At 48.3% G+C, this 25,383-nt stretch overlaps 2 protein-coding genes across 4 annotated transcripts in view; both read left to right on the forward strand.

Annotated features, from left to right (window-relative positions):
• C5 (complement C5) overlaps nt 1-5,785 on the forward strand; it is a 33,917-nt gene extending 28,132 nt beyond the window's left edge. The window contains exons 34-41 of the mRNA XM_020809126.3: nt 27-129; nt 913-987; nt 1,542-1,647; nt 1,761-1,847; nt 2,519-2,608; nt 3,875-3,958; nt 4,293-4,431; nt 4,836-5,785. Of these exons, the coding sequence (XP_020664785.3) occupies nt 27-129; nt 913-987; nt 1,542-1,647; nt 1,761-1,847; nt 2,519-2,608; nt 3,875-3,958; nt 4,293-4,431; nt 4,836-4,968 (817 nt within the window). The 3' untranslated portion in view covers nt 4,969-5,785. The remainder of the gene's footprint in view (nt 1-26; nt 130-912; nt 988-1,541; nt 1,648-1,760; nt 1,848-2,518; nt 2,609-3,874; nt 3,959-4,292; nt 4,432-4,835) is intronic.
• Nucleotides 5,786-9,284: 3,499 nt separating this feature from the next.
• Nucleotides 9,285-25,206, forward strand: TRAF1 (TNF receptor associated factor 1). Of its 3 annotated transcripts, XM_072985186.2 has the most exons (10): nt 9,285-9,493; nt 10,179-10,313; nt 15,144-15,231; nt 17,275-17,373; nt 18,289-18,447; nt 19,279-19,344; nt 20,354-20,764; nt 21,792-21,969; nt 22,732-22,880; nt 23,879-25,206. In XM_072985186.2, the coding sequence occupies exons 3-10, from the start codon at nt 15,154-15,156 to the stop codon at nt 24,095-24,097; spliced, it is 1,359 nt and encodes a 452-aa protein (XP_072841287.2). In that variant the 5' UTR covers nt 9,285-9,493; nt 10,179-10,313; nt 15,144-15,153; the 3' UTR covers nt 24,098-25,206. The 3 variants fall into 3 exon arrangements, with proteins under 3 accessions (XP_072841287.2, XP_078238968.1, XP_020664835.3); XM_078382842.1 differs by lacking the exons at nt 9,285-9,493; nt 10,179-10,313 and adding an exon at nt 10,514-10,599; XM_020809176.3 differs by lacking the exons at nt 9,285-9,493; nt 10,179-10,313 and adding an exon at nt 13,161-13,676.
• Nucleotides 25,207-25,383: the final 177 nt, after the last annotated feature.

A 25,383-nucleotide genomic window follows, 5' to 3' on the forward strand; every position in this document is an offset into this window, starting at 1 on the left:
CCGTTTAATCTTTAACCCCCATGTAGGTACAAGCCTCGTAGGTTTGAGCCACACTCTGCCTCCTCCCACGCCGTCATGGACATCTCCCTTGCCACTGGACTGGAGGCCAACACGGAAGATTTATCGATCGTAAGATGGGTTATCTCTAGGGTTGTGTTGGGCGGGGCAAGGGGGTGAGTTGGTTGGTGTTTGACCTACATGTTTAAGCAAACCAACCTAATCCAAGAGGCCTTCAAGAGAATATTGGGCCACCTTCTGTCTGATCTGCCTTGACTTGGATGTGCCTGCCTTGAGCCGGGGGTTGGACTCCATGGCTTTGCGAAATTCACACCACTGGAAAATCTGTGGCATGACAGACCTCCGGGCCATACGCTCATCAATGGAGTTATGGGCCAGGCCTGATCCTGCCCAAATTTGCAAAGAATGAATCCCTTGAACCTTGAGTGGGTGATTTCTGTCAGTTGGGAGGACCAAACAAAATTTCAGAATCGCTCTTGGCACGCTCTGAATAAATTATCCGAGCAGTTTTGGAGGCTGAACATGAAAAACGGAGTAAAAAAAAATACGAGGAGAACATTCGCGCTTATTAGAAAGCAGAAATAACTTGTACAAAAGCAGGAAAATGTCACATCATGGTGTTGGGAGACAGAGAAGGTCCAGAGCAGGATCCCCACCACGCCACACCCCTATCCCTCCATTAAACCTAGAATTAGCTTGGCTAAGGTTAGAAAGGTTTAACCCAACTTTCAGAAAAAAAGCTTCAACTCCATTTCCATCGCCAGTTTGGCAATCTGCTTTTCCTCCCCGGGTTCTGCTCTCTATGGGCACAACCGTTCTGCTCCATTTCATCGCGTCCAAAATAAGCGAGTCAATTCTCACGCTCTAATCATCCTTCCCTTTCCCCCCTCTCAGCTTCTGAATAACGATGACAGGTTGATTTCCGGCTACGAGATCACAGACGGACATGTATTAGTGCAATTGGATTCGGTACGTTCCTTGTGTCCTTTACCTCCGAAATGTATTCAAGGTGTATCCCATTTTGCCGACTTATTTATTTATTACATTCCTATCCCGCCCTATAGTGAACAGGCGCTCTCTAGGGTGACGTACAAACAGCCGGGATTTCACATGATAACCGTCACTGGTCAAACGACAGTTGAGCAATTCATAATTGACAAATCACAAAATCTAGTTATATATATATTTAAGTAAAAGGGAAAAGACTTAGTGGGCAGACTAGATAGCAAAGCGGCTTTCCTATGGCCGATCTTCTCTAGACAACGACGATTCTTCCCCATTGGAACGCATTAAACAGGTTTCAATGCATTCCAATGGGGAAATGCTTTTCGCTAGACAATGATTTCGCTAAATAGTGATTTCAGTGGAATGGATTATCATCGTCTAGCGAGGCATCACTGTAAAATGGCCTGGTTTTGTCAAAATCTTCCATGCCCCAGCGAGGATCCTATCAAGGCAAGAAAGTGGGAAGAGCCCCCCCCCCCCATTGCCTGCTCATCTACTTTTTTGCTTTCCCCCTATAGATTCCAGCCCGGGATTTCCTATGCATCGGCTTCCAATTAGTCGAAATGTTCCGTGTTCACATGCCGAGCCCAGGAACCTTTACTGTGTATGAATATCACACCCCGGGTAAGGCCACCTGGTTTGTTGGCATTCTCCACTGGACAGCCCCGCTGGGCCTGGCATATCACAAAGCCAGCCCGTAGCTTTCTAAGCGCTTTCCTCTCTTTTCTCTTCCGCAGAGAAACAGTGTTCTATGTTTTACAATCCTTACGGAGAAGAGTCCCTTGTAAGGCTGTGTGAAGGCGCTGAGTGTAAATGCTTGGAAGGTAAACGCATTCACTGAGAAGTAACCACACCGCAATTCGAGTTACACTTGAACTTAAAAAGGGGTTATCCAAAATTCCTGACCTATTTTGAGAAACACAGTTCCTGCTCTGCGGCCACTGAGGCTGAGCGGCAGACGGTGTTAATTTGATTATTTCAACAGGGCTGCCTATACAGATGACTTTGCAAAATCTTTTTTTTAATTATTATTATTATTTATTTATTTTTAATATAGCAAAATGTAACAAAAACATAAATGACAAATAGAATCACAACTCAAAGATACAGTGTCACCCACCACCATTGGGAATATAAATTCGTATGTATATATATTCTCATCAATATGTTTCATCTTAATTTATTTCATATGCCCCGTCTGATCATGATTCTTCTGTTGGGGTTATAACTTTATGTTTTGTTATATTCTATGTAAGGGTTTACTTTCCTTTTTTCCCCTATTAGGAATCTAGGTTTGCAAATTCTTTTAAAAAGAATTAAATCATGTTTTCTTTTGCTCCTCCTCTGAAAGACCTTAGAAAAGAGGAACTGGGCTGAGAACAGCGTGCAAGGATTTGAACTCGGGTCTCCCTTGCTTAAGTCACGGCACTATTTCGAATCTCTCCAGAAGCAGAATTTTTTTAAAAATTTACCTTGATCCTCCGTTTCTCCCCAGCGGAATGTGGGCGCATGCAGGCCAGACTGGATAAGTCTATCAGCGTTGAGGTTCGAAAGGAAGCCGCATGCCAGAATCCCATTGCATATGGTAAGGTACAAGACCCTGTCTTATTTTCAGGGAAACATGGCAGATGTTTCAGGACCTTGGAGAGCTCTCAGGCAGCTCTGGCAAAGCCCAAAGTTCAGCTAGGGCAGCGGTTCCCAGCCTTCGGTCCCCAGATGTGCTTGGACTGCAACTCCCAGAAACCCTGGCCAGCACAGCGAGTAGTGAAGTGTTCTGGGAGTTTTAGTCCAAGAACATCTGGCGAGCCACGGAACTAGGGCATAGGAAGGCGAGGTGCGGGGGATTTTCTCCAGATGTTGTTGGTTGGCAACATCTGCCACTCCTGGCTGGTGTTGCCCATGCGGAGGAATTTTTGGGAGCTGCAGAGCAATCACATCTGGAGAGTGACAGAGTTGCCCGCTGGTGGTGAAGGGCATTTTGACGGCTGATGGCAGTCCCATCCCATTTAGGAAATGTAAAAAAGAAACACTTTGATTTGAGACGTCCAAGTACTGTTCAGAGACCCTTTGGAGGCCTCTTAGGAGGGCAGCTCTTTAGGAAAGGAAAAAATAGCTTTGGGCAGTATATCGATATTCTTATCCCCTATAACTGCCCGTCCTAGAATGAGTTGTCCCTCCCAGGTTCAAAATCTCTTTTCCTTGATCGTTACACTTGTTTTCCGTCTTGTTTCCATGATCTCAAGATGATGTCTGTGGTCTTTCCCTTTCCACTTTATCTTTAGAACATCTTACTTTAAAAAAAAAAAAGAATTAATCGGAAGTATATTATTGCTAACAACTTGGCCAGATTCCTATAATTTACCTGTAGTAGCCAAAGTCAAATAATGTGAATCTCAGCAGCAAACTGCCCTCTCACTCAGCAGTCGACGCTTACATTCCTTGTCTTGTGCTAAGTCACACAACTGGGACATGACAAGGAATACAAGCACTGACTCCTGAAACAGTGGCAATGCACTGCTGAGATTTGTGCCATTTTACTTGTGCCACTTCATACAAGTGATAGAATCCTGGCCGCTGTTTCTAAGCTCTGCATACATATGAATGCTGTCTCCTTTATTGGAACCTGCTCGCTCTCCGATGTCATAGCAGTCAATAACAGCGGGACGCTGGGGTGGGCCCAGAAACGCCTTATATGAGCACCACCACAGCTCCGAGAAGTAGAGCTGTATCTCTCCCATGAGCCGACATTGTGAATACATTCAAGAAAATAACTTGTCTGGAAGCAGTCATGACAGCTGTTGTTACTGTTGATACTGGTTTTTTAAATTCATTTATTTTCTGCCGTCTCTAGTTTACAAAGTCAACATCCTTTCCTCCAAGACAGAAGGAAGCTTTGTTAAATATACTGCCATTCTTCTGGATCTCTTTAAAACAGGTGACGGCTAGCTCTATCCGAAACGATATGGGATGGGGTGCAGACATAGTTGTGCTTAGAGCAAGCCCCCCTGAAATCAGTGGGACCTGCACTGACCATTGGCCATACAGGGTTTTAGATGATAGCTAGAGGAGTAGAATTTGCTCTAGACCAGTGGTTCTCAAACTTGGGTCCCCTTTCCTCTGACTGCATCATCTGTGGGTGGGCTTACCAGGTTGATTTGGGATGGTGGGAGGAAGGAAAGAATCGGTCACTGGATGCTGGTCACTCTCGGAAGTGGCCACTTCAGCCAGGCTGCTGGCCCCTCTCTTCACTGTGCTCCGTTCCCTTCCAGGTGTGACGTTTGCCAAGAAGAATGATGAAATCACCTTTATTAAGAGATATTCGTGCACTGACGTCCAGCTTAATCCAAGGGAGAATTACCTGATTATGGGGAAAGAGGCCCTGAAGATGGGAGAGGGTGCCAACGCCCGGTAAGCAAGCCCCCCCCCCCGTTCATTTGAGTGTGCTGCGATTGTGGCTTTTTCATGCTGGAGGGCAGGACGGCCCCCACCCGTCTCATCAAACATGCCCGCTTCTCTTCTAAAGCCTGGGTGAAATTCGCAGACCATCTTCTACTTGAAAAGAAAGCCCTTGCCTTCTAAAATGAGTAATGTCTCAGATCAGAAGTGATAATGGAAATTTGGTCTGATTTGCTCCAGAAAAAAAAAAATCTGGCCGTTTTGCTGCACTCTGGACCTCATGCGAATAGGTCTGAATCCAGTCTGTGCAATTAGTAAAGCGGACTTTGGCTGGCGCTGGGGCACAACCTTAAGACCGGCCTGTTCCCTCACCTGTTTTGTCTTTTAAAATGGCATTTATGTCCATGCCTTCCTAGGTACCAGTATCCTTTGGATGCAATGACGTGGATAGAATGGTGGCCTTCTGAACACTTGCCGTGTGATTCCTGTCAAGCTTTCTCAGAATCACTGGAAGAATTTGCCGACGATCTCCTTCTTAATGGCTGCTAAGATCCCAGAAGACTCTTGCAGATAGTCAACGGACCGCTTTGACAATGCTTCCTACCAACATCGTCCCGTGCAGTTCTTCCAGACCTCCCAAAGAATTCCTAGGGGCCTCGCCCACATAGAAACCCCCTTTTTCCTGCATCCAAACCTGTGAATTTTAGCCTTTTTTAATCTAGACATTAGTTATAAGATGAGCAAAGAAGGCCTTTAGAACAGTAAGATGAAATGTAAGGAATGGAGAGAAAGGACAGCATGCCTTGAATCAGGGTGGTGGGAATCTTTGGTTCTTTAGATATATATATATATATATATATATATTTGAACTTCATAGAATTATTAAGTTGGAAGGGGCCTTTAAGACCGTCAAGCCCAACCCCTTGCTCAATGCAGGAATCCAGATCAAAGGAGATCAGACAGATGGCTGTCCAGTTTTCTCTTGAAGGCTTCCAGCGTTGGAGCGCTCACCACCTCCTGAAGTCATGGGTCCCATTGTCGTACTGCTCTAACAGTTGAGAAGTTTTTCCTGATATTCAGCCTAAATCTGGCTTCCTGTGGCTTGAGCCATTATCGTGTGCCCTACACTCTGGGATGATTGAGAACGGATCCTGTTGTAAAGAACTGTGTCAAGTGCCGTCCAAAAGATCGGAACAGCCAAATAGTTACTGTCTGCATTACATAACCCTGGAAAACAGAAACGTTTATATCAGACAAGTTGCAGTATTTATGTACAGGAGGTTTACAGGTTAGAAAATTGAACCAGAACCCATCTTTCTTGTATCTGCTAGTGACTCTGCTCACAAATAAAAGCTATCCACTTTCATCCAGATAACTTTGTCTTTTAATATCTGTTATGTGTTTATGTCTATATATGCTGGTTTCCATCTTCCCATTTTTTAGCTTCTCTATCATCCCATTTAACCATTATCCCTGCATTAACTCTTCCCTGATCTAATATGCCTGGTAAAATCTTAGCTGCCGGAGAGAAGGCTGGAAAAGATTTTCACTGGTCAGGATAGAAAATAAGCCCTTTCACATATTCCCTGTGAATACATGCATTTATAATTTTTGCATAGGTGTAAATAAAGGGAGATACAGTCCGATATGGTTTTTCCAGTAGCGATGTATGGAAGTGAGAGCTGGACCATTAAGAGGGCCGACCGCCAAAGAATGGATGCTTTTGAATTGTGGTGCTGGAGGAGGCTCTTGAGAGTCCCCTGGACTGCAAGGAGAACAAACCTATCCGTTCTGAAGGAAATCAACCCTGAGTGCTCACTGGAAGGACAGATCCTGCAGCTGAGGCTCCAGTACTTTGGCCATCTCATGAGAAGAGAAGACTCCCTGGAAAAGACCCTGATGTTGGAAAACTGTGTACGTAAGGGAATGACAGAGGATGAGATGGTTGGACAGTGTCACCGAAGCGACCAACAGTCAGACACAATTTAACGACTAAACAACAACAACAGTCCAATAATTGATGCTAATTGCATAATCTTCCCTCTTGTAAAAGATCAGAACTACATCACTTCTAAGTATTCTCTACATGGAAAACCCTGAAAAAGGGCCTTCATAAGTCAAAACAGATTTGACATGATCCTCATCCATTTTCCCAGTGCTGCTTCCGGTTCTTTCTACTTTGTTTTGAAGCTGAAAACAGCCACGGTTCAATTGGCTCAAAGGCCATCATGTGCGGCAAGAAGTATGCACAGGCGTGGGGGAAAACCCAAACTTTTGCATAAGTCCAAGAAAGCTTTAGAAGAGGGGAAACCCCTATGAGAAAGTGCCCCAGTGAGTATGCTCAGGTGCCATGGTATATGTGTATAATAGATTCACTCTGGGAGCGACCCCACACTTTCCACAGAGGTGAAATTGACCATCACAACCTGATTACTGATCTGGTCCAGTTCATTTCATGCCTCTTTGCCATTTTAAAATGGCTGGATAGCACAGGGGGTGGAGGTACCTGGAGGTCAATTCCTGCCTCTCGGGAGAAAAGCCAGCCTAGGTGGCCTTGGGCCAGCTGAACACCCCAAGGATGACCCCGCCGCCACGAGAAGAAGGGAATGGGAAACTGCTGAGCCTTCTCTCTACCTGGAAACCCCCCCGAAAAGAGTCGCCGTTAAGTCATCACTGACTTGGTGGCACGTGATGCCGAGGACGATCCTTTAGGGAAGGTGCTTAGCAAAAAAAAAGGGGAGGAAATGAGCTTTTCCCTTAGAAGAGGCTTTCTTACTCTTCTGCCGCATGAGTAATAAAAAGATCGTGAATGAATAGGGCTGGAAGAAGCTTGTTTTGCAGTGCAAACTTGGTTTCTTCACAACTGAATAGGTGGCAATACGCCTTGATAGCATGATAATAATCCTTAAACTCCTAATTTCTGTCCCTGGAGTCTGATACTCTGTGAGCCATAGATATAATTTTCTTCTTTTTTATGTGCTCCTTTATTGACTAAAAATTCTTTTGAAATGAATCGGTTTCCCAGGCTGGCTTCCTGAGACCATAAATAGCCCCCGTTGGGTATTCAATGGTTGACCACACCTCATTGGGCACCGTGGGGCCAAGGCCATCTACTGGCCTCCCAAGCTGAGAACTTTTCCCTACAGGAGCCGAAGATGGTCTGACTCGCCTGGCAGTGAGTAATCTCCTTGCGTGACTCACAAGAGATGGACAAAGCGTTGCTGTAGTCTAGCTGTTGGTGACGGGAGTCATATTTGGCTGCTGGCCTCCACAGCTGGGGCAGTGAAGAAAGCTGGCAAGGGGGAGAAAAATTGATTTGTTTGAAATGCGGTGCTGGAGGAGAGCTTTTGAGGGATACCCTGGACTGCCAGAAAGATGAACAAGTGGATCCTAGATCGAATCAAGCTTTTCTGGGGGCACATGAATCTGAGGCTATCCTGCTTTGGGCACATCCTGAGAAGGCCGGATTCTCTCATCGTGCTGGGAAAGGTGGGAGGCAGCAGGAAAAGAGGAAGACCCAGCATGTGATGGATTGACTCTATTAAAGAATCCACCGGTTTGACTTTGCAAGAGCTGAAGCAGGCCTGTTAATGATAGGACGTTGTGGAGAGCCCTCGTTCATAGGGTTGTCGTAAGTCGGATTTGATGGCACGTAACAGCAACAACAAGCTTTCAGAGCCAGTAATGGATCGTGGTGTCCTGGGAACGTGTCGTCCAAAAAGAAGCAACCTCTGCCTTCTCCGGTGGCTGCCAAACAATCGTTCTCGACATGAGTGGCAAGTTATGCCGAAATCAAAAGGATCGTGTATCCTCAAAGGAGGTTGCCCGCTGCATCTCTGCATGTCACGACTGCTTGCTTTGGACTTTGGCACCTCTTTGCACCTTTCACTCAGAATGGACGGTTTTGTTCCACTTCTGTAGGAGGTGTCTGTGACTCAGTTGTTCCCCACACGTGGCACGTTTTAGGGGCAGGCGGGGCCTTGGCATGCGACTGAAAACGCTTAAGGCTCTCGCTTCTGGCGGCTGAGGTTTCAGGTAAGACTCCCTTTGCTTTTTTTTTCAGAATGGAAAAAGACGTTGAGAAAAATCTGAGACACCACCAATATTTCAGGACGTGAGGCTCGAGCATCAGAGGAACTCCAGGGGAGCCCGGCTGAAACCTTAAAAGGATGAGATTTGGCCTCCGGGGTTTGAGATTCCCTCGTCTCCTCACCCTACAGGATGTCCCTTTGCTCAGGAGAGGGTGCCCGTTGCACCTCTGAATGAGTCCCCCTTATCTAAGCCCATCTTCCCCGTTGGAACGCATTAAACAGGTTTCAATACATTCCAATGGGGAAATGCTTTTCGCTAGACAATGATTTCGCTAAACAGCAATTTCAGTGGAACGGATTATCATCGCCTAGCGAGGCACCACTGTATTGACAAGGAAAAGGAAATGAGCCCATTCAACGCCTTCCCAGAGTTGGGATGTCAAAGAACCGGGCGAAGTTGCTGGAGAATTTCTATTCCCCCAGAAAGAATGCATTTGCTATGACGTTCCGGGTGGCCCACATTTTGCTACCGAGCGGGCATTGATTGGCACACAGGGTGGGCCACCTTCTTTCATTCAAATCTTTAGGGCAAAAGTCCAAAGAGAAGAGAAGGTCTCCATCTGTCCCTTGCAAAGAAATCCCCCCCCAAGAGTTCAGTGTGAATGACTCCCGGAGAACGTGTATGTGTGTGTAGGCCTGCAGCTTACACAGCATGCTGAAACTCGAGATAAGTTTTGGGTACTTTCCGTGGCTGACCTATTTCCGCTGGTAATTCCCCCGCAGCCCACCCTTCGCTGAGCTGAGATAATCATCCTCTTTTAAGAAAACAAAACCAAGAGAACAACAGGATGTGGCTGGTACAGGAGCAGAGACTCGAGAGCCTCTGGTTTTGTGCCCCAAAAGGTCGGGCGGCCACTCTAGATGCAAGAGGATCTGTAATGCGGAAGGTTTAAGGGAAGGACCCCATCCGGCTTGCGTGGTGCCAGGATTGTACACGGCCCCTCGGTGCAACTGACTGGGGATGGATCGGGCCCCCAGATCAGGTATCTAGCACCAAGTTTTCTTGCCAGCTCTTCCAGACAGACAGGAAGGGCTTGGAAAGAGCTTGAAAGCACTATGTAATTTTTTTTAACTACAAATCTCGGAATTCTCCTAGTTTGGGGATTTGGGCTGTTTATAGTCCTATTGTCTAAGCTCTTTCCGAAGAAAGGAATCAGGTTTCTACTCCCTTTCGTTTTCAGGTGATATAAGGAAATGCAGGCAGGCACTCAAACCCACAACATCACAGTGCAGCTCAGGACAAAAAAAAAATTCCCTTAGGTCCAGGATGAGAAGACTAGGTTCTCTAGAAAAGAGCATCGTGCTGGGAAAGGTGGAAGGCAGCAGGAAAAGAGGAAGAGCCTATAATACGAGATGGACCGACTCCATCAAGGAAGCCACCGGTTTGCATTTGCAAGAGCTGAGCCAGGCAGTTGAGAACAGAACATTTTGGAGATTGCTTATTACTAAGTTGGGGGTGTCTTGGCAGCACTTAACAACCATCATACGTGTTTCTCAGGTCTTGCAAACGCCAGCCTGTGGTTCTTTTACTTGGGTCAATCCATCTCACATTTGCTCTTCCTCTTTCCCTGCTGCTTCTGCCTTTCACGGTATCATTCTTTTCCAGAGAAAAAGTGCCCAAAATAGGACTGCTTCCATTTAGCCATTATTATTTTTTGTTTCTTCCAGAGAGAATGAAGACTTGATTCGATCCAGTATACACTTCATGAGCTCTCCAATACAGTGAATACCTGCAGCCTTACAGAACTGGCTGCTGGTTGAACTAGGACACCGGGATGAGACAGGATGATGACTCCAATCTAGGTAAGGATGTCCTTATATCGTTGAAATCACAAAAGATAAAGCTTTCTGGGTAACCGCAAGAGAGGGCACTAAATTGATCGCTTTCCTAATAATTTCCAGCAACTAAAGAGGAGGAACTGACACCCCCCTCCCCAGTTCCTCTGCCCCACTTCCATTTTGCTTTTTTAACGAAAACGGTTGTTGTAAACACATCCCTGATAGGAGAGATGTCTCCCAAGTACACCTGCTGGAGGAGAATCTGATCTTCTAAGGATGATCTCCCAAAACCCCAAAGCCAAGCAACCAGGTAACTCAGAACAAAAATAACATGCTCTCAATTAAGTCCCCCCACGACTCTGGGTTAGCAATTAGACTTGGGCAGGATTAGCCCAGCAGCTGGGCTTTTGAAGGCCTCCTCGGGCGAAGAGGGTCACCTGAGCCGACATGTCTTTCGTGGACGATAAGAGAACACGGCCATGAAAAGCAAGCAGGTGGCAAGCGGTCGGATGATAATATAAACAGAGAGATGTTGACCTGTTTGCCATAAGCAGGAAACGTCGCCTCCATCTGCAGCCCAAGAGAGAGATCTGCATTCGCCTACGAGGTGGCGGTAGATGTGGACTTGGGGGGGATACGCATCCCGAGGGCAGCATAAGCTGCAGAGAGCAATGGCGACTTGATTTATTTGGAAGAATGTCGATGGATTGAAAAGTAGGGGTGGAGGAGGGGGAAAGTCCAGGCTCTAAAAATCACCGCCTTTTAAGATGGAGAAACATGAATAAGGAAGGTACGAACCCATCTTTGGAGGCTGAACCCTCAAGCAGTGGTCCCCAACCCTGGGCCTCCAGATGTTCCTGGACTACAACTCCCAGAAGCCTTCACCACCACTTTTGCTGGCCAGGATTTCCGGGAGTTGAAGTCCAAGAACATCTGGAGGCCCAAGGTTGGGGACCACTGCCCTAAAGAATGAATCATGAAACTAGCAATTCATGATGGGTTTCATTCATAAACACCTTGATACTCATGGGCCATCAAGTGAGTTCTGACTTATGGTGACTCTTTTCAGGCTTTTACAGGTAGAAGAAGACTCAGAAGTGGTTGACCGTTCCCTTCTTCCGGGGGAGCCCTGGGACCGTGCAGCTGGCCTAAGGCCACCCAGGCTGGCTCTTCTCCCAGGAATGGGGGAATCGAACTCACAACCTCTAGCTCTGCAGCCGGATAACTAAACCACTGAGGTTTCCAGCCGGTGTCATAAACACTTCAACGAGTCATAAATTCGTAATTCATCAAAAACCTTAAGGCATCCTTCTGGAACGCAGAAATAACTGGTGTGGTTTAGAGCAGCATTTCTCAAAAGGTCAGCCTCAAGATGATTTGACGTCCCCTCCCAGAATCCTCCGACAATGGCCCCAGGACTTCTGGGAGCTAAAGTCTGAAAGGCTGGACCAGAGGCCGACCTTAACTGGCCAAAAGTTTGGCTTGGGACTTAGACAAACTGGGTTCTTGTCCTCCACGGAAGCCAGACGGTGGCCACAATCCCACGGCTAATAGATGCATGGGTGAAACCGATGAAGCTCAAGGGTTTAGGTCTCTGGCTGCAGGTTGGGTGTTTGATTCCTTCACGATGCCTCCCAGGAAAAGAGCTAGCCTGGGTAGCCTTGGGCCAGCTGTAGGGTCTCAGAAGAAGGGAATGGTGAACCACAGAATTAGCTGGCTGGATAGCTCAGTGGTTCAGGACTCTAGCTTCAGAGACAGTGGTTGGGGGTTCGATTCCCTCCTGTGCCTTCCGGGAGAAAAGCTAGCCTGGGTAGCCTTGGGCCAGCTGTAGGGTCTCAGAAGAAGGGAATGGTGAACCACAGAATTAGCTGGCTGGATAGCTCAGTGGTTCAGGACTCTAGCTTCAGAGACAGCGGTTGGGGGTTCGATTCCCTCCTGTGCCTTCTGGGAGAAAAGCTAGCCTGGGTAGCCTTGGGCCAGCTGTAGGGTCTCAGAAGAAGGGAATGGTGAACCACACCTGAATATTCTCTACCTGGAAAACCCTCAAAAAGGGTCTCCCTAAGTCAGAATTAGCTGGCTGGATAGCTCAGTGGTTTATTTATTTATTTAGATCTCTTCTCCCAGTAGGAGTTCAATAACCCACTGGGAGAAGAGCCAGCCTATGTGATCTTAGGCAACCTGCACGGTCGCAGGGCAACGGGAAACCACTTGTGAGTATCCTCCAACTCGAAAAACGCTGAAAAGGGTTGCCATAAGTGAAAATTAGCTGCCAGTGGTTCAGGTCTCTGGCTTCAGAGCCAGAGGTTGGGAGTTCGATTCCCTGCTGCGCCTTCGGTGAGAAGAGTTAGCCTGGGTAGCCTTGGGCAAGCTGCACAGCCGCAGTAGAAGGGAAGGAGAAACCACTTCTGAGTATGATCTATTTGGAAAGCCCTGACCCTAGGTCAGAATCAACTTGATGGAAGATGATGATGGTTAAGGAAATAATATAAATCACCTGGTCCAGCTCTTGGCCAAGAATTCAACCATCCTTTCTGTCGCTGTCTCTTCTTTTACTCCTGGAATATTTGCTTTCCTCTCCCATTTTCATCTCCCCTTCTCATCCACCCCCTGAGCGCTCCACCAGGAACGCGACCAGCACCAGCCAGGGGCGGATTGCCCCCAAGCCCTCCCCGATTTCCCTGCGGGGGTGGCCATCAATCAGTCCTCGGGGGCCTGGCCGGTATGTCCCTGGGGCTTGGCCTACCCTACAGGGTTGGGGTGAGGATAAAAATGGGGGGGGGCGGTGGGAGGGTCGTGCTGGAGGCTGCCTGGTTTCATGGGAGGGAAGTCAGGATGGCCCCAGCCCCTCCCCAGAAAGGAAGGCAACCCCGCTCCTTGTGGACGCGTGTCTTTCCCACGCGCCCCGTGCGTGTGCATGAGCGGGTTTTCAAGGGGGAATCGGGAGGCGCGCCCAGTGGTTTCCTGTTGCCACCTCTTCAGGGTTGGAGAGCCTTCGGATCTGGCTCCGGATCCCTCGGAGGGGGGACCTTTTCTTGCCCCAGATCGCCGGACAGAAGGCCCTGGAGACCCGAGCCCCCCAAGGGCGATGGATCGGCTGGCGGTGGACGAGAAGAGCGGCGCGCCTTTGCGCTTTGCGCGCCGCCTGCGCCGGACGGCGGGGCGGAGGCGCAGCTTCTCCGCCGACAGCAGCCGATCCAACGCGGCCGGCTCGCCCTCCCAGCCCCCCCGGGGAAGCCGAGGGCCCTCCGGCTGCTCGCCCAGCCTCTGCCCGGAGGCGCCGGAGCCCCGATCCCGATGCGGACGGTGCCAAGGGGGGCTCCGGCCGGCGACGCAGTGCGGCGGATGCGGGGACCGCTCTTGCGCATCCTGCCTGGCGGGGATCGTCCGGTGAGAAGCGCCTCGGGGTCCTCATTTTTCTCTGTCTTTCCAGCCCCCCAGGAGGAGGAGCCACCGGGGGGGGGGGGGCTCAGAGAGAGATAGATAGAGATAAATGGAATATTGGGAGAGGATGTTAAGGACTCTTGTTGCAGGAAAGGGAGAATGAATTGCATTGACTTGCAGTGGACTAGATTAAATTGGATTGGATTGAATTGAAAACAGGGATGCTGGGACCCGATCTTTGGATAGGGCCACCCAGCTCTACAGCTGGCTACTGTTCTGTAGGAGGAAGGAGGCGTTTCCCCTTCTCCCTAAATGTCCTGCCCTTGACAACCCTGTTCATCTCCTGCAGATTCAAGCCTGGGGCTTCCTTGAGCTGGTCCATCTCATGTCTGACCTTCCTCTTTTCCTGCTGCCTTCCACTTTTCCCATCCGGGTGGTCTTTTCCGGAGAATCCGGCCTTCCCAGGATGGGTCCAAAGTAGGACAGCTTCAGATTCAACTCGTTTGACTCCATTCAGGCTTGATTTGATCTAGGATGTAGGACCCCCTTGTGCATCTTGGGGTACCTGCTGAGCTCTCCTCCGGCACCACCTTTCCGATGAATTAGTTCCCCCCCCCCTTTAAGCTTTCCTGGCTGTCCAGCTTTCACACCCGTACACGGTGATCAGAAGCACAAGAGTGTGGGTGATTTTAGTCTCCAGTGACCCCCTCTTTCCATTTGACAATCTTTTCAAATTCCTTCATGGCTGCCCTTCTGACTCTTGGTCTCCTTCTGATTTCTTGGCGGCCGTCTCTGTTTGGATGCAGGATTGCACCTCTCTTGTTACCTGGCTTTGAATTTGGGGAGCCTGAGAATCAAGCCAGGGTGGAGCGAGGGGGTTCCCAACCAAAGATAAGAGGGAGCCAAGTCCGGATTGAACGGCTCTTTTCCTTCTTGGATAATCTCAGTTGATCCCCGTTCTCGCCAGGCATTTGGGTTGTGTTTCGAACCCAGGATCCCTGGGCACCTCGGCTGTGCCCTCCAACCCAGTGAGGGATCGGTGCACCTGTATGACCCAGGGAAATAGATTCCCCTTCTTTCCCTATTGGGGGGGGGGGGAGAATCTATAGGAATAGCATGGCTTGAAAATCAGTGGCAAAATGAACCAAAACAGAAGGGCCATAGAGGAAAGGTGCTTTTGCTGTTTAACCTACAAGAAAGGTTGCGAAAACAACCCTTTACCAATATTTGCCATTTTTTTAAAAAAGAACAAAGCCAGGGTGTGCCTATTCGTGTAACAACACGGCGACCGAGTTTTGCTCTCCGGCCCGAGGAAGTCATGCCAAAGCGTCAGCTTTGAGTGTCCAGTTTGGCCCCTGATCAGAATACAGCCATCAACAGAGCGACCCATAAAAGCTGTATTTGGCTTTTGGATACTGTACCGCTTCGGACTAACGGATTTCTTCTGCCCTTTTTTATTTCTTCCCTGCCTAGAAATGAGAAGATGCCCCTTTGCCTTCGCTGTGAGGAAGAAGACTCTGTTGCTGCCGTGGGGGAAGAAGCATTGTTACCGGTAGAAAAGGTACATCAACCCATCTGGTGTTATATTCTCCCTAAATGGTATATCTGGACTTATTGATATCCTTTTCCCAGGAAGGAGTAGGTGGGTAGGTTTTGGGCTTCAATTTCCAGAAGTCTAAGAAAGGATGCCGAATCCAGGGTAGCCAAGGTTCTCTCCCCATCACCCATCAATCATCATCATGATGTGCCGTCAATTCTGACTTGTGGTGAACCTTTTTTTAGGGTTTCCCAGGTAGAGAAGACCCAGAAGTGGTTTTCCCCTTCCCTTCCTCTAGGGGGCAACCTTGGGACTCTTTGCAGCTGGCCCAAGGTGACCCAGGCTGGCTCTCCTCGCAGCATTCGAACTCCTGACCTCTCACCACTGAGCAGTCCAGCCATCAAGCATGCCAACGACCATAAAAGAACGTTGTTATTCTGAGCTGAAAACTGGTAAATGCCTTCCACTGGCAAAAAAAAAATTGAAGAAACATAATCAGAGTAACAACAACAACAACAAAAAATGCAATATTAGGAACAGCCTGGTATTTTTAAATAATAATAATAGTAATATTAGGAACAGCCTATATACTATGTTGATATTTAACAGATACATAAGTTTTGGGTTAAAACTCTTATCTGCTATATAAAGACCAGCCAGTGTTTTTACAATTTTGATTGACTGTGCCTGGTGTTTTTCGATAATAATAATAATGAGAAAACACAGTAATAGCAAAGTCAATAATTAAAATGCTGTGGCTTCTGGGTGATGCCCTCAATGTGTTGCCTGACATCGGGGCTTCACTCTGCCTCATAGCAGGGCCGGCTCTTGGCGTGAATGAACTGCACACAGGGAGGCTGCATTGGGAGATTCGTTTCTGAGGACTGGGGCCCTTTTCATAACCCTGTTCCCCATGCCACTCATACGTTCAATAAAAATGCGTTACGTCCTCTGAAAAGAGCTCCTGACACCCTATCTTTCTACATGCAAGATCGTTGGGTTTTGTTCGTTTGTGGTTTTGGTGAATGGGGACACCAGTCTGCAGCCTGCTTCTGACACCTTTGCATCTTGGAATTTGGCTACTAACTGGAGGATGCTGGGTTTCGTAGTACAGGCGTGGGCCAAAAAGGACCTTTCTAGGCTCTGCTCCTGTTCTGCGAACACAATTCTCCAAAGACTGGAGAAAGTGGATGACGGAACGCACGGCTTAAGAGGCGTTCTGAGTTTGGACAGCGTTCGGCACGAACTGCCATTTTCCTGTAAAATTATAAACAAGCTTCTAAGTCAACTGGAAAATTAACTATAAGCACCTCCACTTTTTACTTAATGCACAAAGGTAGAATTGTTCCAATCAAACCGTGTCTCTCTCCCCCTCCCTCCCTCTTTCCCCCTCTGCCTCTCGTAGATGGATCCAGGGTTTATTTTCAGTTTGGTTTCCAAGCAATGCTTAAGTTTCGTACATTTCTCGGGCAATTTATGACGTCAAAACGCTCTTCAGTGTGAAAGCAGACTGCATACCAGGATGTCCAGCAGGCAATTAAGGCCACGATAATAAACAACCGGTATATTGTGCATTAAACCACCGTACGGTGATGGCAGTGGGAGCTACTGGAGTGCAGACGGATTTGGCTCGGCTGGAATTCATTAACGTTTCGGAGAACGAGGCGATTTGTCACCCGTTCGAAACCCACTTCCTCCGGAATTGTTTTGGACTGGAGAGAAATTAATTGTAGCAAAAACGAGGCAAGGGGAAGGCTCTGTTCTGCGATTCTCAGCCTTCCGGCCTGAAATCTTGAGCAGGTCAGAAGCTGCTGACCCGAGAACTTTAGATTTTGAGGTTCACCTTTGTACTATGTCAAAAAGTCCCTTTTTGCTTGCCTGCTGTTCTGAAACCTCTCCCACTGCTAGAATTCACACACTGGTGTTTAAGTTGATCACGGAGGGTCCAGACCGTCGTTGCAAAAAAGGACAACACCATAATCGTGCTCTTGATGTTTCCAGAAATTAAGATGCCGATGACCTGGTGTTGTTCCTCTCTCTTCCCTCATCCGCTCTGTTCACTTCCAGGCTTTGACCGATGCGGCCACGGATAAACAGATATCGGAACTCGCGGTACCGTGCGGGATCTTGGGGTGCAACTGGACGGGCGCCATGAAGACCCGGGAGGTAAGAAAGGTGGCCTACGAGCAAGCAGGTGGTCAGGAGCCCAGGTGGGCAAGACGACACATCCTTTCTTGGCTCACCGAGTGAGAAACGAATTAACGGTAAACGTGGGCCTCCTCCTGAAATCTGGATTTCCCCGACTGTAAAAAAATAAATAAAAATAAACAGAGAGCCTGCTTTTTTATGTTTTGGGACTCTCAGAATTTTACAAGTATCCCAGGGATCGCAGCCCATAAACCTGAATCTACACACTTGTAGGTTTTACCCTGCTAAAAGGGAGTTTTCGAGTCATTGACCTGCACCGCTAGCTTCCCATTATTGATTTACCCAAATAAGAAAGCTGCTACAATGCTTCTAGGGAATTGTAGTTTTCTGGGAGGCCCACTTTTAGAGCGCCAAATGGGCAGTGAGACTATAACTCCCAGATTTGGAGTTGTAGGCTGCGATGCCCGGAATTCTTTGAGAAGTTAGCAGCCCGAAAACACGAAATACCAGCTTCAAATCATCCCTAATTTTTAAAAAAGGCATCACGATAGGTGGCTAAAATCCTATTCTGTAAGTTCTTGCTGCAGAAGGGGGATGGTGTCACCAGCTGGAAGAGATTTGGATCAATTAAACTATCCTTCTTTAGCTCTAATTGGTACCCACTGGGTCCTCAAGTTTCAGCCAGATTCTTTCCTAGCCCTTCCTGAAGGTGGGAGGACCTGAACCCGCTACCTTCTGTATACAAATCGAGGGTTGCGCCACTGCGCTTTGCTGCTTTACCTTCTCGTTGGTTAGAGAAGGCTGCCAACACTGGCTTTCGAATGATGGCTGTTTTAGTTTTCTTTCTTTTAAAAAAAGTATTAATTCCTTTTATTTTGAAAAAGCAATTTTTGGGGAGACGTTTTTACCCACCCTGAACACTCCCATTTCCAGGACCACCGGCGCACATGTGAACAAGCCCTGAATCCATGTCACTTTGGCTGCGGGCAACTCGTGATGCGCAAAATGTTGGCCGATCATCTGCGGAACGGCTGCGCAAAGGCCGGCCTGCGATCCAGTTGTCATCAGACAGATGCCTGCAGTGACCACCAGGTCAATTTCTTTTCATTGATTTGCCCCATAGGGGTAGATGAGTAGGAACAAGTAAATTCATGCGCCCTGGCTTTGTGGGAAAATGTGAGCTTTCAGGCCCGGTGTTGTGGCGGGCGGCTTTTATTTACTAAAAATAAATCCGTCCTGGACAGCTGTCCTCCAACGTTTTGGACTACAGTTACCATTATCCCTGACTATTGCCTGTTCAGATGGGAATGGGAGTACCAAATATCTGAAGGATGGCAGCTTAGGGGAACCGTGTCCAGATGCCCGAATACAGACATCACAGCCTCAGTTGGCCAATGTTTTTGCTGGCACTGTGCCTGAGTGTGACATTTCGTAAATCAGATGTCACCACATCTGTCTTTCTCTCTGCCAAAATAAACTGGACTTTCCAAAATTCTGTGTTGTCACGATGTTGCCCGATGCACCATGGCCCATTTACTTTTAAAGCTGGCCAGATGCCGGTCCCACCCCTCCATCCGCTCCCAGGTCTCCCTCGTTTGACAATCAACGGACGGCTTTGCTCAGCATCTTTAGAAAAGATGATCCGTCACACAATCATACACCAGGTTAGTGGGAGCCCAGTGGATCGGGCCCACGCCGGTGTGCCCCGCACATTTTGTGGGTGTAAACCTCTATGGACCGTAAACCGCTTCTTTCTGGATGCTGGGAGAGGGGATAAATTCTCCTGCAACACGGAGAAGCAGGCAGTTTTTAAAGCATCAAGCAGCGTTTTAAAGGAATATTATATACGCACACACAATAAATATAAATATGTTATAGCTAAACAGTTTTCACACTCTTTTGTCGGTCTCCTCTTCTAAACAGAATCTTGCTGTCGTATCCTTTAAAGAGGATGGATGTCGGTTTTCAAGGATCGGCTGCTCCTTCCAGGTAATAGGACCATCCCAACATCCTCTGAATACTCGGTGGGAGGAAGAACAAAGTTCAAGAGGATTAAATAACCTTTTTAAAAGAAAGGCACTGTAGCCATCCTTGAAGGGTGATGCCCTATAGCCGTCCAGCTGCTTCATTTCATTTTTGACCCACCTTTTTCTTGGTAAAGTCACTTCCTTGTGATGTGGAATACAAGCAGCAATTCCTTAATAAGCCCCAGTCCCTTGCTCAGATTTACCTTGTTGTGCTTCCGCTGGCATAAATAACTAGTAATTCACTATCGAACAAACTAGAACTGCTTTTTCAGCAGGCCATCAAAGCCTGCTTGAACAGGATTAAGTTTATGGCTGCCGGTGGAAGGAAAGCAAGGCGTGCGTCTGCCTAGCTTCATGTGGGAGGGAGTTCCATAGTCACGAAACAGCCATGGAAAATGTTTTTCTCCTGTGTCCTCATGAGACATACCAGGGAGGGAAACAGAAGCAAGAGAAGGCCTTCCCCTGAAATCTCAAATACCAGGGAGGGTTATACAGTTGTGCCTCGCTAGACAGTTACCCTGCATGCCAGTTTTTTCGCTAGACATTGACTTTTTGTGATCGCTATAGCGATTCGCAAAACAGTGATTCCTATGGGGGAATTTCGCTGGACAATGTTTGGTCCCTGCTTCGCAAACTGATTTTCGCTAGACGACGATTTGCTTTTCGCTAGACAATGATTTCGCTAGACAGCAATTTCAGTGGAATGGATTATTATCGTCTAGCGAGGCATCACTGTATATGAAGGTACAGGTATGGGCTGCCATTATGGAGCTCTCATAGGCCTCTCTCTAGTGAGGAGACAAAGAAACAGGAAGTGATTGAGAGGAAAGAGGAGGAAGGAAGTGAGTCTGAGAATAGCAATCTAAATGTGGATCCAGAAAAGGCAAGCAGAAAAACACGGGCACAGGCTGTCCACCTGTTTATTGTCCCTACCCTTAGGGATTCTGACACATTGCCTCTTTTCCTGACAGGGGGACGCAAAAGACAGAGAAAGCCACGAGGCAGATGCTCTTGGGGTACACTTGAGGCTGCTGCTCCAGCACGTGAAAAAGCTGAAAGCGTGTCTGCACCCCGCAGGCGATGATGTGAAGGAGAGCTTAACCGAGGGTGACGTTTCAACAAGGATCGCGTTCAACCCCATGCCCCGGGGGTTTGTGGAAGGAGAGTTTCTCTCCGGGTTGCCTCTGTACGAGGAGGGGATGCCGTGGCGAAACCTCTCGAGGAGGACCGAAGGAGTCTCGCTGCTGGAAACCAAGCTCCACGTCTTTGAAAACATCGTCTCGGTGCTGAGCAAGGAGATGGCCGCCTCTCGCCAGAGGTTTGTGGCGTTCCGAGGGCAGAGGGGCCTCGACCAGGACATGATCCGCGGCTTGGAGTTGAAGGTAAAGACCCAATGCGGGTGGAAGGAAGGAAGCCACGTTGGCAATTCCACACACGCCAACTTCTGGAGGGAACCTTAGGGTGCCGATCTGGTCCTCCTGAAATCTCAGAAAGGCCCCGTCGATTTAAAAAACCTTAAGGGAAAGCTTGCCTGAAGAGAAGGGGCTTCAGCAGCTTGCAGGAGGATAACAAAGATGGGGGAAGCCTGGCTTCCAGTGGGAGGGAGTTCCAGAGTCTAGGAGCAGCCACAGAGAAGGCCCTCTCCCATGTCCTTACTGAACGCTTTGTGTCCGGCAGTTCACTTTATCATGGCATCTGACGTCTTCAAGGATGAGGACGGCACTGCATTACGTATTGTTTCAGATTTGGGCTTCTGAAATGTACAAGTTTCTCCGGTACACTTGAAGGGAGGGGGCTTTGAGGATGATGGACAGAGGAGAAAGTGAAAACGGGCAGATTTGCTTGTCCAAGAACAGAACTCTTGAGTGTCCGGAGCTTATGATTCTGGCTCAGAACACTTGGAAGGGAATAAGTCGTCCCACTCTTATCATCCAGCCATTATTTTGTGATATCAGCCTGCGTGTCACACCCAAGACCAGCCCTATCATTAAATAGAGTGGTATAGGTCTGGGGGAACGGTTAAAGAGCAGCAAATGGCTAGCGATTCCTTTTTGTTATATCTGGAATCCTAACGGACATCCACAGAGATGGGTTTCGGAGTAGCCACGCTCGCCCTTGGATTCTAGAATTTACATTTTTCAACGACAGCCCCCAGAATCCCCAGCCTGGAAAAGCTGCAAAAGTCACAACACAACCCATCTAAACCGTGGGAAGCTCTTCCTTCCCTCTTTAGTGAGGCCACACTTTCACTACTGTAGGAAAGTAACTAAAAAAGGTTAGTAGGAAAGTAACTAAAATGGAGTCATGCTGGGTCTTGCTCGCTCACATGTCTAGTGAAATGTAGTGAATGATTGAAAAGTCACTAAGATCTCTTTCATGCTCTGAGAATGGATTCTGCCTCTCTCCAAGATAGCTGATTTGCAGCGCTGCCTCGTTCAGAAGGACGCGGCCCTGGGGAAGCTAGAGCAGAGACTCCACGCGTCCGGAGAGGCTTCCTATAACGGGGTCTTTCTATGGAAGATCACTGATGTCCACCGTAAGAGCTACGAAGCCGTATGCGGGAAGATCAACAGCTTCCACTCCCCACGTAAGCTTGCGTCTCTTCCAGCCGCACTCAGCCTAAGCTGCCTCCTTTTGTGCTCATGGTGGCTTGACTCCACCCCCAAGGCTAGTGATTAAGCGCTACAGCGCTAAAGGGATTCAAGAGGAAATTGGGCAAAGCTCTGTCCGATCTGCTTTGATGTGGATTCCTGCCTTGAGCAGGGGGTTGGACTCGATGGCCTTAGAGGTCCCTTCCAACTCAGTTGTTCTAGGATTCTAAGGATGATGGGACATGTAGGCCAAAAGCTTTGGAGAGGCCCAGGATGGGTAAGGTACTTCTATGGGTGTGTCTCTTTGTTTTAAGGTTAAGGTCCTTTAATGCACTTATCTCATTGATTGCCTGGCTGGATAGCTCAGTGATTTTCGTACCTGACCATGGAGTCAGAGGTTGGGTGTTCGAGTCCTCCACTGGGCTTCCTGGGAGAACAGCCAGCCTGGGTGGCCTTGGGCCAGCTGAACCGTCCCAGGGCGCCCCCTAGAGGAAGGGAAGGGTAAAGTACATCTGAGTCTTCCCTAGCTGAAAACCTTGGAACGTGTCACCGTGAGTCAGAATTGAGCTGTGCAGCTTCCCCAAGGCTACACAGGCTGGCTTCCAAGCCAGATGCCTAACTACCCTTCTGAAAATCCGCCAGTGCCTTGGGGGACCCTTGCTGGGAGGTTCTGAGTAGGAGCCACAGTCCATCATCATTATCATCATCATAATCATCATAGAGGAACCTTATCGGCCATGTTTCTCCTTCCTGTTCAGCTTTCTACACTTCGAGATACGGCTATAAGCTGTGCATGAGGATTTACTTGAATGGAGAAGGAAGCAGTAAAGGATCCTACCTCTCGGTCTTCCTCGTGCTTCTGAAAGGGGATTACGACGCGCTGCTCCCTTGGCCATTTGCTCACAAGGTAAAAAAAAGGGTGTGGAGGAGGATTGCAAGAGCTACACAGCTCTCCCATATGGCCCAGATTGGGGGAATCTCTGCTTGAACCTCCCCCCCACAGCCCAGATTGAGGCCACCATTGACTGCTCAAGAGTTCTGTAGGACTGGAAAGCTTGCCATATTTGTAACGTCTGAGCAATCTGATAAAGGCCTCACCAGATCCAGAACACTGGCCATGCTAGTATGTAGGAAGAACCAGCATCTTTCTTTACCCGGAGCTGCCCTTTGGGGCGGTTGTATGGATCGGGCCCACGGAAAGAGGGCAATCAAAGTAATCCTGGAGGAGGTGACCGGTCTGGAGGAGGCAGGAGGAGACCACCCCTCGAAGTGAGGTCATCCGTGCCATCAGAAATGGTGAAGGGCGCTTTGCCCCTGCTAATCGAAAAGTCATATTACTGCAGCCCTGTGAGCCCAGGATCCACTACACCACCACAAAGGGCAACGGGGGGGGGGGACATGGTTCCCGAAGATTATGGAGCAAACAAGGAGTCAGATAGGTTAACAGGCCTTCATCTTGAGCTGGAGGAAAACCAATACGTTGGTGCTTTTATTGACTGATTTCAAATCAGCGGTGGTGGTTGGTTTTTTCTCACCTCCTTTGAAGGGAAAAGTATGGGAAACGGATTTAAATGTGTTTTCAAATTCTCTGCTGGGGAAGCTTGTTCCGTCTCTCCTGTTTTTCTAACTGCTTGACCTTGAGATGTGGGAAGGTTTTTTGCTTACTGAAAAGCACCTGCTGTTGTAACACATTTGCTTATTCGTGGTGCATGAGAACCAAAACACACACACACATCAGAGCGGCGAGTCCCTCCAAACATGGAAATAGGGTTGTCGTGTTTTTTCCAAACGACCATCCAAAGTGGGGGATTCTGGGAGAAAATTTCCAAGCTGTAGTTTATTTTATTTGATTTTTTCTTCGAAGCTTAACCTGTTCTTCCTTCCCTCTCGTCTGCCGACTCACAGATGACCTTGACTTTGCTTGACCAAAACGATGGGGAGCATTTTGCCAACACGATTCACCCCGATCCAGCGTTGGCGTCCTTTCAGAGGCCCGTGGGGGAGATGAACGAGGCCAGTGGCTTCTCCAGGTTCATCCCGTTGACCAAGCTGCAGTCCCCAAAATATGCGTATATAAAAGAAGGCACCCTTTTCCTTCGGTGTGTTGCGCACGCCAGTTCGTGAACCCCGCGGTCGGCGAATTTCCAAGAAGCCACTGGTGATGAATTGAAGATTGCATCGGAAAAACTGCTCGTGAGGTGTGATCGTAGAACCAAGACTTGGGTCAACAGATCTGGATTTTTTTGCTTCAGAGAGACGATCTTCAGCGCTATCCAACATGCTCCCTTGTTTTCCATCTGCTTTCCGCACAAAAACCGCACAGCGAGAAAAATCAGTTTCTCTAGTGTTTACTCATGGCCGCAAATGATTCCTGCTGTAATCTGCTTTAGCAGTTTTCTAATAAGAAGGACAAGCTTGGTGGTCAGTGACTCCGATTCCACGAGAGCTGCGAATCCGCTCCAGTTTTTAGTTTGTGCTTTACAGAAGCTAACTGAGGTGCTGGATTCGTATTAAGGAGACAGTTTGTGCTGGGTAGTCCTGACAAAAACACAGACTAAAAACCGGAGTGGGTTTCTGGCACCCCCTGGCCCTGGAGTCACTGAATGACAATCAAGGTCTATTAGTCCGACAAAGGACTAAGAGGGGTCAAAAGCTGCTAGAACACCTTTGTTGTGATGGAGGGATGCGCGGCTCCCTGCATTTTGGGGATGTGGCAAAGGAGACGACTAGCAAGGGGGAGCCTGTCCCTTCAAAATGTACAGTGACAAAACTTCCTCGCTTTATGAGCGAGAGGGCTGATCTGCATATTGAGCGGAGCTGATTAGCAAACTTGCTTATGACTCATTTTAGCCACCCAGCCAAGATGCGAAAGAGTCTTTTGCGGGCGGCTGATCAGTTTCAGATTCTCTGCACGCCCTGTGTCTTTCTGGCCTCCAACCTCCGTCGCTGTGTCACTCTCATCCGGCGCGTGTGGGTCTATTGTGCTGTTGCTTGTGATACTCTGCTTTAGGTGTATAGAAGGGTGTGATGTGCTGCAACGGCTTATATGGCAAGTCAACAAAAATGCCCCCCCCCATTTTTTTCACCATTTTATTTTAAAACAAAAACTGACAATGGACTTGATCTGGATGGAATAAACGCCAGCCTGTCGAAACAGACCTGTTAAGACACAGAGAAGTCCATGGATAGCAGCGGCGATACTCTTCCCGTTAAATAAATCAAATATAAATCATCATCTTCGCACTCGGAGCGTCCTTGAGGCCCCGAAATCTTTGGCTCTCGGAAAGGAAGTGGGTTGCCCCATTTGTGGGGAGTCGAGGAGAGAACCGGCCACATCTGGAATACATTGTCTCGACAGTGCATTCGAAAATTTTTTGGCTTTCTTTCCTGGGAGGGCTTCTCATCCACAA

This window comes from Pogona vitticeps, chromosome ZW-PAR (assembly GCF_051106095.1).
Source record: "Pogona vitticeps strain Pit_001003342236 chromosome ZW-PAR, PviZW2.1, whole genome shotgun sequence".
Lineage (NCBI taxonomy): Eukaryota > Metazoa > Chordata > Lepidosauria > Squamata > Agamidae > Pogona > Pogona vitticeps.

Coding starts and splice junctions, on each gene's coding strand:
- TRAF1 (XM_020809176.3), top strand. CDS start 13,204: ATGAGCGGGTTTTCAAGGGGGAATCGGGAGGCGCGCCCAGTGGTTTCC. Junction 13,677..15,143: donor TGCCTGGCGGGGATCGTCCG/GTGAGAAGCGCC, acceptor TTCCCTGCCTAG/AAATGAGAAGATGCCCCTTT. Junction 19,345..20,353: donor GGATCGGCTGCTCCTTCCAG/GTAATAGGACCA, acceptor TTTTCCTGACAG/GGGGACGCAAAAGACAGAGA.